Source organism: Perissodus microlepis, chromosome 19, assembly GCF_051167445.1.
Source record: "Perissodus microlepis isolate ML-2025 ecotype Zambia chromosome 19, ASM5116744v1, whole genome shotgun sequence".
In the NCBI taxonomy this organism is placed as follows: Eukaryota; Metazoa; Chordata; class Actinopteri; order Cichliformes; family Cichlidae; genus Perissodus; species Perissodus microlepis.
The window spans coordinates 26,666,442-26,681,040 of record NC_140479.1 but is presented as its reverse complement, the minus strand read 5'-3'; the positions used below and the strand labels follow the sequence as shown (position 1 = coordinate 26,681,040).

Below are 14,599 nucleotides of genomic sequence, written 5' to 3'. Positions count from 1 at the left end.
ATAATTCAAAACAGAAGAGAAGAAAAAGTACTTTAGGTAATATAGAAATGTTGTTATTGTATAGTTTGCCGAGCAGAACGGACTTCTTTTGTTTACAGTACTCTGCAACACCTATAGCAGAGCAGGTATGAGCATCACAGCTTAGCAGATGATGATGAGACACTGCTCCAGTGTTAGCGTTCATAAATAATGAAATACATTTTCCCCTAAAAATATCTGATTTTTTTCATTCTAAAATCAAAGTGTTTGTTATTTGGTATCTGTGTTATTAATATTATTATTATTAGTAGTAGTAGTAGTAGTGATGTGCAATGAAAGCACTTGAGCTGGTTACACAACACCCCCACCCTTTACATCCAAATGTTTTATTTCATCATTATGTTTAATTACAGTGCAGGTTGTGGCAAGTTTAAAGACCCAGACGTAGTCTGATTTTTCTATTTTTTTTTTAAGTGGATCACCTACCCGATGAGCTTGTGAAGAAAGCAGAGGATGATGACTGTGCAGGGACATTTCTTTACCAGCTGTCAAGGAATGAATTTGCTCAGAGAAACTTTCACACTCACGGAGCAATATTAGAAGCCAGCTTACTCCTGCTATGAAAGTAACAGGGCCTAAAAGGTAAGTTTTAAGAATCAGTGCTGGTTAATTGAGTAGACTGCTTCATTTTCTCATTTTCGTATCCATTTAATTTTTCTATGTGTTGCATTGACAGGATCGGTCAAGATATGGCACACAGACTGTATGTGATCACAGCGCATAGTACAAGGGAGGCACAACCTCTTTCAGCTCTAAGATATCAGGATATAATGAAAAAAAAAAACATCTGGTGCTCGTCAGATAAGTACAACCTCAGGTCAATGACAAATGACAAATTAGACCACGTCATTATTTATCTGACACAAATTAAGGCAAAATACAGAGGCAGTGTGTGAAAAGCCTTATTGCTTCCACAGGAATTAACAGGGTAAGTAGCAGCCGGGTGCTGCTAATCAAATGCATTTGATTAATTGATCATCAGCAAGTGTGAGCACCTATATAAAAGAAGAGGTTTCGGTAAAGCGCAGTTCTGGAGCAGTCAGATCTAGTAACACTATGCCGTAGAGGAAAGCATCAAACATCACTATATCCCATCATTCAAAAACTTGTTGAACCACTTTGGTAGACATAATGGGTAATCATTTTCTATTACGTCTTGTGGTTTGTTCAAATGCAGTTTTGGAAACCTGAGACAATCTGTCATGTTCCTTTTAAAGAAAAGAGGCCTTGTTCAGTGTTTTTTACGCCATTAATTTTAACATTTAGCATGCTAACTGAGGGCTGTAGTATCTGAAATGTAGCTCTTGGGTTATTTGCAGTTTCTCTGACCTTTGCACAAAATAACCTTGGGAAAGATAAGTGGGTATCTTCAGCGTTTTCCACTTGGAAACACTCTTTCTCACTGCAGAATGGATGAAATTCAGATTGTTTGGAAATGACCTCATAACCTTTGCATTTGGTTAGTCACACCTAGATGCTAACTGAATGCATGCAGTAAGGATGTACTTAGCTTTTCACATGCTACTTTTGCATTTTAGCTGAATTTTTTGTCAAATAAATAATAACACAGTCTAAAAAGAAATGCTTTGTTGTTCATCTGAGGCTGTGTTTACCTAATTTTGAGACCTGATAAGGGCCAGATGTTTTTTGATTATGCACTGATATGTAAAACTGTCTCATTTCAGAAGAAATCTCTAGAAAGGAAGTGTTGTGAGGAGCACTAGAAGACGAAGGCTGGAAGATTAACAAGTACTTCAATGGTTTTGTCCATTGCAGTAATTGAGTTTACTTACCTTCACTGAAATAAATCTAAGGGTTTTGACAATTAGTTTGCTGCAAAGACTCTGTATTGATATTATTTTGAATGTGTTGAATTTGAGGCTTTAGTAGAATCTCGTCACGTTTTTGGCTACAGGAGGTGAAGTTTAAAGTCTTTTTGAATCGACTGAGCCCGATGGGCTTCTGCTACAGCTGCTGATCATCTCAGAAAAGGTACAGAGAGTATCTAGCCAACATAAAGGAAACATGGGTCTATCCATGTTGCTTTCCACCTACCTTCAGATATGCCAGTGAAGCATCGCAAATGACAAGCATTTTCAACCTTGACGATACTTACCTTTTCACCTAGCATCCTCACATCTATCATCATTTGTAAGAATAAGACAAGTTCTATGTGAAGAAAATTTAATGCAACTTAATAATTATATTCTAATTTAATCAATTATGTTGATTCTAATTTAATCAATTATGTTTATTCAATTAGGTCATTTTGATTCATTTTTTTTCTTTAAATAACATGGATGCTTCAGTTATTATACATATCTGTTTGCATGTCAAACAATGCAGCGAAAAATGCAAATACTTTCATAAATCCTTTGAAATAATGTTCAGATAGAGATAAAAAAGTTGACAGTGTAAAGCTCTGACACTGGGGACCTAAATTCAACCCCAGAGTTTGCCATAATCTGATAACTACATAACTGTATATTTTTAATATACGGTTAACATATTATTTTAATGTGTCATTTGGAGAAGGCAGTTATGCTATACTGCTGTTTAATGGTAAACATGACAGTTAAAAATAAAATAGTGATCTTATGATAACATTGTGTACATAGTTATACACTCACTTTAAGTACATATACTCACATTTTAGGTGTCAAATTAATAAATAATCATAGTCAATAATTTGACTGATGGGCTTTAAATTCTTGTTTGTTTCCATTTTTATACATACTGCATCAATATTCTTATTGTAACTTATTTTGGCCATGATGTCAGACTATTGAAAACCTGGTATCACATAAACCCCTATGCAGTTACTACTGCAAGTCACACTACAGTCACTGTGAGTTTAATCACTGACTAGCCACCCATGTAATGCCAAAAAAAGAAACTCCACTGAAAGCTTTGTTTCAAACAGAATGGGCCTAAAACGACGGTGAATCTGTTACAAGTAGACTAAAATTGTGGCAAATAGATGTCAAACATGATGCAGGCCTTTATAAATGAACATAAGCCTCAACCTCTTAATTTTTTATTTTTACTAAATAAATTACCACATTTGTCGATAAAATCTTGAGGATAAAGAAGAAAACAGGAGAAGAAACAGTGAAAAAGTTTAATATTTTAGGTCAACTACAGATTTAAATATTTAACCAAAAAAAATCATTATCTCTATAAGCTTTGTCAGTTGAAACCCTAAATTATCTGTACCTTACCTTAATTTATTCAGTTCTATATTACTATTTCCGCGTTTACGTTGATACTTGTTGGCTGCCTGCGGGTGTATTCATGGGTGTACTGTGCGTACACAGTTGGGGGAGTAAAGGCTCGGAGGGGCAGTATGGACTCCCCTACTCCCCCTCCAGTAGGAGCAGTTGGTTTATCCCATAGTACTTCCTCAGTTGTTGCGCGTGCCTAGCTTAGCTGGTCTGTGTGACCGGAGTTTCCCTTCCGCTGACGGGCTGCTGTCACACACACACACACAGGTACCATGTTTTCCCATTCCCGGTGTCTCACCAGGAATTTTGGCCGATCCCTCTCTGCCATCCGCCAGGTAGGCCGGAACCTCATAAAATGTTGTCTTTGCCATTCACAAGGGAATTGTATCCTGCGGCAATCTCTTCCGTTCATCTCTACCAGAGCTAACGTTAGCATTAGCCGGCTAGTTGCTATAGGCCAAGGAGAGGCCGTAACATTGTAAGCCAAGGACAGTATGACACTTCCGCTCACAAGTACTTGCTGCAGCTTAAAGTTGGAAACCGTACCTTCTGGATGTGTTTGATTTTGCCTTTTGACATACGTGTAGGAGGCTTGTGGTTTAGGCAGTGAGTAGTTGATCTATGTTCATGCAAAATCATTAAAAATGATTTCCACAGAATATGCTAGCTGTAAGCTAATTGTATGGATAACATAGCTAGCTGTCATTTTTCCGAGGTCATGTCAGAAAAGTAAGAGTCTGGTAGTGTAGCTTTCTGTGGCTATGTTAAAAAAACCTTTCAATTAATCAAGACAGGTCCAGTTAATATAGACTGTCAGGTTGTTAGTGGGATTAATAGTAAATAATTAAAATAATTAAGTGTTAATGCAGCCAAGAATCCCCATGCTGAACACTCAGTCCAGCTGTCGTTCACTTCATTTTATTGATCATGTCAAAGGTCATCTTACGTTAGTGTGTGGAAGTGACTTTTGACCGCCAGCTTTCTCCAAAACAATTTATTCAAAATTAAAACTGTGGGTACTGTTTAACTTGATGGTGGATATTTGTGGATTTCCAAACGTTGCAGATGTTTTGTAATGATTGACTTTGTCTTTTTACAGGGGAATAATGTGTTAGCTCGTCGGGCTGCAGCAGGTATGTTTACTTACTGGTCAAACATGTTCATCCCCTTCTCTAGAGAAGTTCTTTACATGGTTATCTTGTCATTCCTCGAACAGCTCTGTCAGCTAGCAACTCTGTCATCATCAACAGCAACAATGTGTAAGTGCATACACTCTCTAGAGACTGTGTGAGCTACAGTCAGAATATGAGGACACTTTTACAAGAAATATGTGATGAATGAGCTGAGTGTTATTCTACTCTTAGCTGGTAAAGTTTAATATAAATTCCATTTATCAGTGTCTCTTTACTTTTTTTAAATTATTCAATAAACACTGCATGCTTCATGCATATGTTTCTTGTCTGATTGTTTTTCTTTTTTTCTTTCTTCCTCCCTTTTATGTTTAGAAAACATAATCCCCGATCCAGTGTCTTCCAAATTCAGTACTTCAGAACATCTGTAGCCTACAGTAAGTATTAACTTGATTTTGTGAGGGCTGTTTAGCATTTAACATATTAGAACAGTGGACAGGGGAGCTGTGGACAGAAAACAGGGGAAGTGTCTTCAAGGGAAGTCGAAACTTGGGCTTATAGGTTGTCTGGTCAACCCAGTGATCTAAACTGGCGCCTCAGCATTAACATATTTTAATGTTTCGTTTTTACTCTTGTCTAACTGTCACTAAAGCACTTTCACAATACACTGAAATGAATGTCCTTTTACTCGTCTTTGCCCTTCAGGAGATGAAGTTGTCACAGTTAAGACCCCTGCATTTGCGGAGTCTGTCACAGAGGGGGATGTGAGGTGGGAGAAAGGTAATGCTTTAAATCCCTAAACATAAACTCATTGTTTCTACTATAGACATGGCAAGATTGTTACAATGTTTTCTCCTTACAGCTGTTGGAGACACTGTCTCTGAGGATGAGGTGGTGTGTGAAATTGAGACCGATAAGGTAAAACTAAATAAATGTTAAACTAATTCAATATGTTTTTTACTGCTGGTGGTTTTTGGACTTTGAGGGCTAGGATATATTTCCTAACTTTACAATCAGTTTTGTATTCACCTATTCAAAACAAAAATGTAAGATTGCAATCAAAAGGTGGTTTTTAAATACATTAATTCTTAATTTCACATGTTTTAGTTTGGCATGGTTCACCTCGTAGACTGTGTGGTATTGGGTTAATATCCTGGAACTTTGTGTATTTCTTTTTATATTTTATGCATTTTTACTGCTTTTCCATGTTATTAGACATCAGTGCAGGTTCCCTCTCCTGCCTCTGGAGTGATCGAGGAGCTTTTGGTCCCAGATGGAGGGAAGGTTGAAGGAGGAACTCCACTTTTTAAGCTTCGAAAAGGAGGTCTGTGGATTTTTGTAACTGTTTTTTTTTTTATTGATTAAACACACTCTAAAGACTGGGTTGTCATAACTGTTCATATCTCCATCTTTTAGCTGGTGCTCCTAAAGCTGCAGAAACTCCAAAAGCCGAAGCTCCAGCTGCTGCAGCCCCTCCACCGCCTTCTGCTGCCCCTCCACCCCCTCCCCCTTCATCCGTGGGCCCAATTCCCACAGCCATGCCCCCTGTGCCACCTGTGCCAGCACATGCTATGGACAGCAAACCAGGTTAGTTGCCATCAGACAGACGGTCTGTGTCATGTGAGAACTGTTTTGCTTGACAGCTGCGTTCTTGACCTCCAGCTTACTTGATTAAACGTTGTTTGGTGCTCTTTCGGCAGCAGCTTTCAGCAGTTGTAGACTGTATACTGATGTCCTTTTGCCTCATCAATTCTCACAGTTTCAGCCATCAAGCCCACCCCTGCTCCAACTGCACCAGTGGCACAAGCAGAGGGAGGGGCCAAAGCAGCCAGGACAGAGAGCAGGGTAAAGTGCAAAACATGACATTTAGTTGTATTTGAAAATTTCAGAGTTGTTTGATTTGAAGTAGTGTAGAGATGAAAAATATGCAACATAATTCTGTGTGTATTTGTGTTTTTTTTTTTTTTTTAGGTTAAGATGAACCGCATGAGACTGAGAATTGCCCAGAGACTGAAGGAAGCCCAAAACACCTGCGCTATGTTGACTACGTTTAATGAGGTCGACATGAGGTAGGAAATTCGAAATTAACTGACCTACATTATTAAACGCTCTGTGCTATTTTAGATAATCAATGTGAAGTGTTCCTTGTTACATGAACACACACAAATGGAAATTTCTAAAGAAAAAAACGACCGACTTTGCAAAGTTTATGAGCCAAACTCTGTAACTGTGCAAACGTGTATTTGTTTGTGGTATTTTGTGTATGTAGTATACATACTGTATCAGTGTTAAAAGCCAAAGCAACACTTTCACAAATGGTTATAGATTGGAATCTGTCCAGCAGGAAAAGCTTTTTGAAACCCAATATCCTCTTAAACACTGGAATGTAAATATTTGGTCGTAATTCCATCTAAAACGAAGATAAGAATTGTTAAAACAGGTTTTATTAATTTACAAGGCAATGTTATTGTCTGCACTTGCCCCCTGTGCTGAAGAGGACACTTTGAGGATTTCTTTTCCCCGCAAATGTGTGGTGTCAGCTTTCAGCTATTCAGGGTTTTCTATGTATCCTAATTAGATTGACATCGACGGTCTGGAGGAAGACTTCCCAGGCTAGGGCTCATCTGGAGCCGAAGGAGCTAGTCAGAACAGGAGGCTGGAGCATCTGCAGGGGCCCACAGAGACCTGCGCTCTGAGTGGAAGAGCTGCCTCAACCGATATGGGCTTTTATGACAGCCCAATAAGATTTACAGGCTCTAGAAAGTGAAGATTTTTATCGCTTCTTCTCTCCTTTCTCGGAGAGTCTGTGTCTTGGGAGGGGCTAATTACGTTAGCGGCGAAACCCTAGAGCTTCAACAGGGTTAGATACAGGAAAACAAACAATTAAAAGAGATACAAGAGGAAAAATGACCAATAGTGAAACAATTAGCAGGCCCAAAGCTGCTTTTTTTTTTTTTTTCTTTTCACTACTATCAGAGCCAACATTCTTTTATAGCCATCAAAAAGCTGTGTTAAACTTCAGACGATACAGTATTTAAAACTCTTAAATAAATACAATAGTGGTGCACTTTGTAGTAGAAACTTGCACAACGAGACAGTTAAACGCTGCTCTTGTTTGTCAGCATGACAATACTTTATTAAATTGTAGCTCAAAGCTTGCTAACCATTGGTTCAAAGGTGCTGCCTGGCACAGCTCTCTCTCTGTGTCTCAGGAATTTAGACACAGTCAAGTTAGACCAAGACAACCAGAGTAGTTCTGCAGTATTTTGATCTACTAACTGAACTCTGTCAGCGTTAACTGAGCTATAACCACTTAACCAGAGGAATCCTCAAACGTGGTCTGCACAGACACGTAGACGCTATCCTTCGAAATTCATAACTCTGCTGGTGCTAGAATGGCCAACATGAGCCACACTAAACAAGCTAGCTATTTAAATTATATTGTATAAAACCATGTCGTTTAAATGGCCTTTAAAATCTTATGCTAAATTTGTACAGACAATGTTTATCCATGTTCCTTTTAAATGTGCTCAAGTTTGGAGTTTGTTTTTACTGTTAGACTAGTCAGGTAGTCTTTTTCTTCTTTTTTTCTTTTTTTTCCTGACTAGTCAGCAGGAATAATTTAATGCCTTACTAGCATGAGTCATGGATTGTCTGCTAAGAAATACTAGTTAGATCCTCAGAAAACCATTAACTTAAAAAACTAAAACTACTAAAAAAACTAAAACTACTACTAATCAAGTCAATCAGGGATTGTAATACCATAGATGATGGCATTTCTAAGTAGAATATATATATGGCCATTACATTATATTTTTGGTTATGCACTACCTTTTTGTTTTTAAAGAAATCAAGTTTTATAAATATTTTAAATATTTAAATATTTTTAAATCTTTTCATTCATATTTAATGTGAATATATATTCAAATACTGAGATCTTGATAGACTGCACTAGTTAGAATTCCCTCCTTTTTTGGATTCCATCAAATCCAGTGTCTGTAGGCTTGAACTCTGCTTAATCCCCAAGTTGATGATTTTTTTTTTCTGTTTTTTCCACAGCAACATCACAGAGATGAGGAAGACTTACAAAGATGCTTTCCTGAAAAAGCATAACATGAAGTTGGGCTTCATGTCTGCATTTGTGAAGGCTGCTGCCTACGCTCTTTCTGACCAACCTGCTGTTAATGCCGGTATAGATCAACCTCAAAAGAATGAGAACCCTTACTTGGTGGTATCAGTTTCGCACCACTGCTTTGCATGTTTGGTATCAAGTCATAGCAAGTATGTGCGGTGAAGAAAAAGATTTAAGTTTCAGTATCTTTCATTGCCCAACCACAAAACCGACTCTAACTTATTTACTGCTCCTAGACCACCCTGACCTATTTAGATAGACCTCAGTGAAACATGGGTGGTCTATATTTCTGCCCTATCTATAATTGTCTGTGGGTTTTTCTTGCCATGAGTTTTTACTTGCATGTAAGTGAAAATGGTACATAAGAAAGGGAACTTTTGGTTGCATGTAGTAGTGGAGATTCATAATTTAAATCTGCATGTAGATTTTCAGTAAGTCTTTCTTGTTTTGTGTTTCCAGTAATTGATGACACAACCAAAGAGATTGTGTACAGGGACTATGTTGATATCAGTGTGGCTGTGGCTACACCAAAGGTAAGACAAGTGAATTTTATGGTCGAGCTCATTGTGAGTGCTTGATGGCTCGTTTCTGAAATCTGACTCGCGTGACTTTTTCTTTCTCAGGGTTTGGTGGTTCCTGTAATACGAAATGTCGAGGGAATGAACTTTGCTGATATTGAGAATGCCATCAATTTGTTGGGAGAAAAGGTAAGATTGTGAAACATTAAAAATTTTGTTATAGTTTGTTCCTTTTTTCTGTTTCTTTTTCTAAATCCTTGTTGGTAAAGAGTTTCTATCCATGCGTTTCCTCATTTTATAAATTATGCGTTCTTAGGCCCGTAAGAATGAGCTGGCTGTCGAGGACATGGATGGAGGAACTTTCACCATCAGCAATGGTGGCGTGTTTGGGTCTCTGTTTGGCACCCCTATAATCAACCCACCGCAGTCTGCTATATTAGGCATGCATGGCATCTTTGACAGACCTGTTGCAGTCGGTGGAAAGGTTTGTGCTCTCATTATTAAAAAGAATCATGCATGACAGAATCACTATTTAATGAAAATGTGCTGATAAATCTCTTTTACAGGGTACAGCTTGGTTTATTTACGAATCAGGTTTAACCTTTGTGCACATATCTCACTAACATGCACTGGTCTCCAACTTGACTGGAGAGAAACTTCACATTTAACCTAATATGTACAAACACCATATATTTTTATATACATAAAATCACTGTAGCGCATACACAATGTGTCAGTAGTTATCTGCTGAATAATATGGTGCTCCACGGTCTGAGTATAGAGTGGCCTGAGGAGGGGGGGGGTAATTACCCTCTGTACAGACTTCCTGTTCTCAGTCGTGCCCCCTGCGTACCAAACACCCAGGCAGTAGGAGAGCCACGTCCTCCACTGAGGAATAGTAGAGGGCCAGCAGCAGCTTCTGGTCCAGGTTATTCTTCCTCAGGACAAGGAGGAAGTGCAGCTGCTGCTGGTCCACCTTTACCAGGGCATTTGTGTTGTGGGTCCAGGTGAGATCGGCTGAGATGGTGATGCTCAGAAACCTGAAACCTTAAGGTGGAAAAAGGATCCCCACCTGTTCTACATTTATAACATTTATAAATGTTCCTGGTGTTTTACTGCCAAAACTCAAATATAGTTTTGAATCCTACAAATATGAGAATGTAAATACATTAGAAAAGTGAGAAATAGTAATGATGCACATTATGAAGACTGTCCATTGTTTTGTTTTTTCTCACATGTACAGTAGAGTTACACTGATCGGGCATAACATTATGACCACCTGCCTAATTTTGTGTTGGCACCCCTTTTGCTGCCAGAACAGCCCTCACCCTTTGAGGCATGGACTCCACTAGACCCTTCTCCAAAGTGTCTGGCACCTAGATATCAGCAACTTTAAGTCCTGTAAATTGTCAGATGGGGCCTCCATGGATCTGACTTGTTTGTCCAGCACGTCTCACACATACACGACTTGAGATCTGGGGAATCCATTTTTGCTCCGTGGTAGGGTGCGTTATCCTGCTGAAACAGGCCACAGCCATCAGGGATGACTGTTTCAATGAAAGGCTGAACATGGTCTGGAGCAATGTTTAGATAGGTGGAATGTGTCAAAGTAACATCCACATGTATGACAGGACCCAAGGTTTCCAGCACAAAATTGTCCAAAACCTCACACTGCCTCTGCCAGTTCCCATAGTGCATGCTGTCGTCAGGTGTTTTCACAGGATAAGCAACCAGGCCACCTTTTTCCATTGCTCTGTGGTCCAGTTCTGAGGGTCACATGCCCACTGTTGGCGCTCTTATGTTGTTAACAGAGGTCAGCATGGGCACCCTGATGGTCTCCAGCTATGCAGCCCCATATTCAACAAACTGTGATTGCAACAAGCTCAACGTCAAAAAGATCAAAGGTCGCTCTCGAGGATGCCGCTGTTGACATTTTGGACCGAGAAGACACATTGTATGAGTAAAAGAGGAGTAAAAGACGCCATCTACGTCCACTGTAAATGGCTGTCCCTGAAAAGAGGTGGTGGGTAACAACACCAACTGCCAGCCATCTAAAGTGTGCTCTTGAGATCCCTTCCCACGGTCCTCAAACCCCATTCACATCTTGCGTTAGGTGACCTCAATAGGCCACATGATGGGGTGGGGCAAGGTCTGATAGTGGTTTCACCTGAAACCTCGGGTGGTATAACCCACACCTTTTTTAACACTTTGGCTCACATGATTTATAGTGGGTCAACAACCACCTCCTAAGAGACAACCCCCACTAGGGTTTAATACCTGGGCCTCTCTGGCTTTTGGTTTTTCATTTTAAAAAGTTAAAAAGAAGGTGGCTGAACTTCTTTAAGCGCTTACCATGACCTGGATGACTGAGAACCTACACAGACAGCTCGTCTGCCCACACAGGCCAGCCTTCGTTTCTCATGTGTATCAGTGAGCCTTGGCAGCCCATGACCCTGATCGCTGATTCACCACTATTCCCTCCTTGTATCACTTTTGATTGATAGTGACCACTGCAGACCGGGGATACCCCACCAGAGCTGCAGTTTTAGAGATTCTGTATTGTCAAGGCATCACGATTTTCCTGCTTCTAACACATCAACTTTGAGGACACAGTGTTTACTTGCTCACTAATATATCACACCTGCTAACAGGTGCCATGCTGAAGAGATAATCAGTGTTATTCACGTCACCTGTGATTGGTCATAATGCTGTACCTGATCAGTGTATATCATTATGACTCCTCTCTCTTTTTATTTTATGTACAATATTATCAAGTAAGTTAAGTCTTCACTTTCTTCATCATTATCGTTTGGTTGTGTCTTGTAGGTGGAAATCCGTCCAATGATGTATGTTGCCCTGACGTACGATCATCGGCTGATTGATGGAAGAGAGGCTGTCACTTTCCTGCGCAAGATCAAGTCCGTGGTGGAGGACCCCAGGGTGCTGCTCCTTGACATGTAAACCTCTGTGAACTCCAGGCCCAAACAAACAAACCACCCCACACAAATAGTGGCTGTACTCATCTGACGAACATTACCACTTGTAATTTTGTAATGTGTTGTTGTATTGGTTAACTACAGGGGGGGAAAAAAGAAGACAACACTTGGGTTGTGCAATGGACATTTGAAAAGCTAGCAGTGATAAAGGGTTTTGTGCTGCTGTGGAGAATTGTTGGGGTCTGGGGTTTCTGGTGCTGGTCTATAGATCAAAAAAAAATTCTCATACTGATGTGCGCCATATGTTGTTTTCTACATAGCACTGAAAGATTTTCAACTTATTGTGAGACGAATGGTAGACACAGTTAAAACTCCATAGATTAATTTTATTGTTTTAGCAGAGAGAAAAACAAAGAGCACATATTGGGCTAGAAACCAAGAAAAGATGTTTTAAAATCTCCAAAGTGATGAAGTCCTCAGAGAATTTACGCCACCTGTTCAGAATAAAAGAAAAAGTCTTGTTTTGCTGTGTAAGAAAAACTATTTAAGAAAAAAAAAGAACATTTTAAACAATAAAAGCTGAATTACTCGACTGTAGTCCTTGTCTGGGTTTGTTTTATTCCTTCCAGATTAACCACAAGGAATAGATGGCTTAGAAAGTAGCTGATTGACGTGTTTCAAATGAGGGGTGGATATGTTGCTTTGTAACATGAATGACAAAAATATGGGATGTAATCCAGCCCAGTGGATGGTTGCAGAGAGAAAAATGTTTGAAATGTCCACTGCAATTTACACCAGAAAACGTGGCTGCAAGTGCTTCAGAACCGATTGCTTTGCATAGGTTTTGGTCAGAAATGCCAGATGTCTGACTCATTGTTAGCTTGAAGGCGGCCTTACTTACAAATTACCCATGACCTGCCTTAGTACGCACAAAGGTCTGTAGGCCAAAGCGCCATGCTGACACACTGCTTTTAGTTATGACAGTAGTGTTCCTTTGTAATGGCACATTGTGTAACTGCAGTTATTTTTCTGAAGACATCTCAAGCTCTTAATGTGTTTTGTAAATTAAAGGTTGATTTAATGTGAACTTTTTAGAATCCAGTTGTAATTCTACTAAAAGAAAGTGGGAAATGTTGGCAAAGGATTTTGAAGTTGGAGCTGCCAGGCAGTAGGAGAGACCAGAGAGAAGATTCATTGATGCAGTGGAGGAGCACGTGAGAAGGACTTGTGTGACAGAAGAGAATGATCTGCTGTGTTGACCCCTAAAGGCACCGGCTAGAGGAAAAATGCAGAGTAGTTTTACATTTCTGACCCATTTGAGATCAAGTTGCACTTCATGTGACTCGTGTGGGGGCGATACCATCTGTTGTAAATAACTTGTTTATCCTAGTTTCTGAACATACACTCACTGGCCACTTTATTAGGTACATCTTGCTAAGAATGGGTTGAACCACCTTTCAACTTAAGAACTGGCTTAATTCCCCATGACATAGATTCAGCAAGATGCTGGAAACATTTCCCAGAGACTTTGGCCTATACTGCCACGATAGCATCACAGGGCTGCTGCATATTCATTGGCTGCACACCCATGACACAAGTCTTTCATTCCACTACATCCTAAATGTGATCTATTGGACTGAGATCTGGTAACTGTGGAGGCCACTGTGGATACTCAAACTAGCCCCCGTGTCACCAATAACGGCACCATGTTCAAAGTCACTTAACCCACCTTTATTTTCCCATTCTGATGCTTGGTTTGAACTTGACCACGTCTTCATGCCTAAAAGCACTGAATTGCTGCCACGTGATTGGCTTATCGGTTTAATGTTTGGGCTAATGTGCAGTTTTAACAGGCTTACCCAACAAAGTGATCAGAGAGTGTAGGTATCCATGTCAATATCTGTACATTTTGAGTCATACTGCTGCAAATCTAATCTCAATAGGTTTAATGTATCCCTGATAGTATTACTGTTGTTTTAAAATTGTGGAGCCTTAAGACTCAGCGACAGACTTTGTGAACATATCCCAATGTACACCAAGGAAACACAACTCCTGAAGGGAAGGAAATGTCAACTTAAATGTAAGTTTCAGAGTGGCCTGTGGAGGTCCACAGCTATGGCGTGAACTTGAAAGCACAATAAAAACCCTTCTCTGTCTTTAAAAAGTGTTTTGCACCGTAGCCACTACTAAAATATGTTTAATACTAAACCTTGTACAGCTGGGATTTTACAAAATCTGCAACAGCTTTACACTTGAAGTCCACACCCTAATGAATCTACACTTTTCATATTTTCATGTGTCACTATCAAGAGATGTAATCATTTCATGATATGATACTTTAGGATCTAGGTTAGTATGAGAATGCATGTTCAAAATGATATATTTTAGGTATTATGCATGTATTTTCTGGTGTTTTGGGTCCATGGTTATGAGCCCTGGATATCTTTTGGGGAGTCCCACTTCACAAATGGCTACTTTATATGTAATCATATTTGAAAAAGTTTAAAATTCATTTGAATAAACCAAAACTTAAAATTGTGCCATTGTGAAATTCTTTGGACGCAGTAATGGCCTATTTATGAATGATAACCCAAAATGACAAAGGCTTTATAACAGGACG

General features: G+C 39.4%; 1 protein-coding gene across 1 annotated transcript; it reads left to right on the top strand.

Annotated features, from left to right (window-relative positions):
- Positions 1-3,447: 3,447 nt before the first annotated feature.
- dlst (dihydrolipoamide S-succinyltransferase) lies at positions 3,448-12,576 on the top strand. Its single transcript, XM_084914825.1, has 15 exons — positions 3,448-3,598; positions 4,363-4,396; positions 4,480-4,522; positions 4,769-4,830; positions 5,099-5,173; positions 5,256-5,311; positions 5,609-5,717; positions 5,810-5,980; positions 6,153-6,238; positions 6,365-6,462; positions 8,453-8,583; positions 8,985-9,058; positions 9,149-9,232; positions 9,360-9,527; positions 11,870-12,576. The coding sequence occupies exons 1-15, from the start codon at positions 3,536-3,538 to the stop codon at positions 12,002-12,004; spliced, it is 1,389 nt and encodes a 462-aa protein (XP_084770951.1). The 5' UTR covers positions 3,448-3,535; the 3' UTR covers positions 12,005-12,576.
- The last annotated feature ends 2,023 nt before the right edge of the window (positions 12,577-14,599 follow it).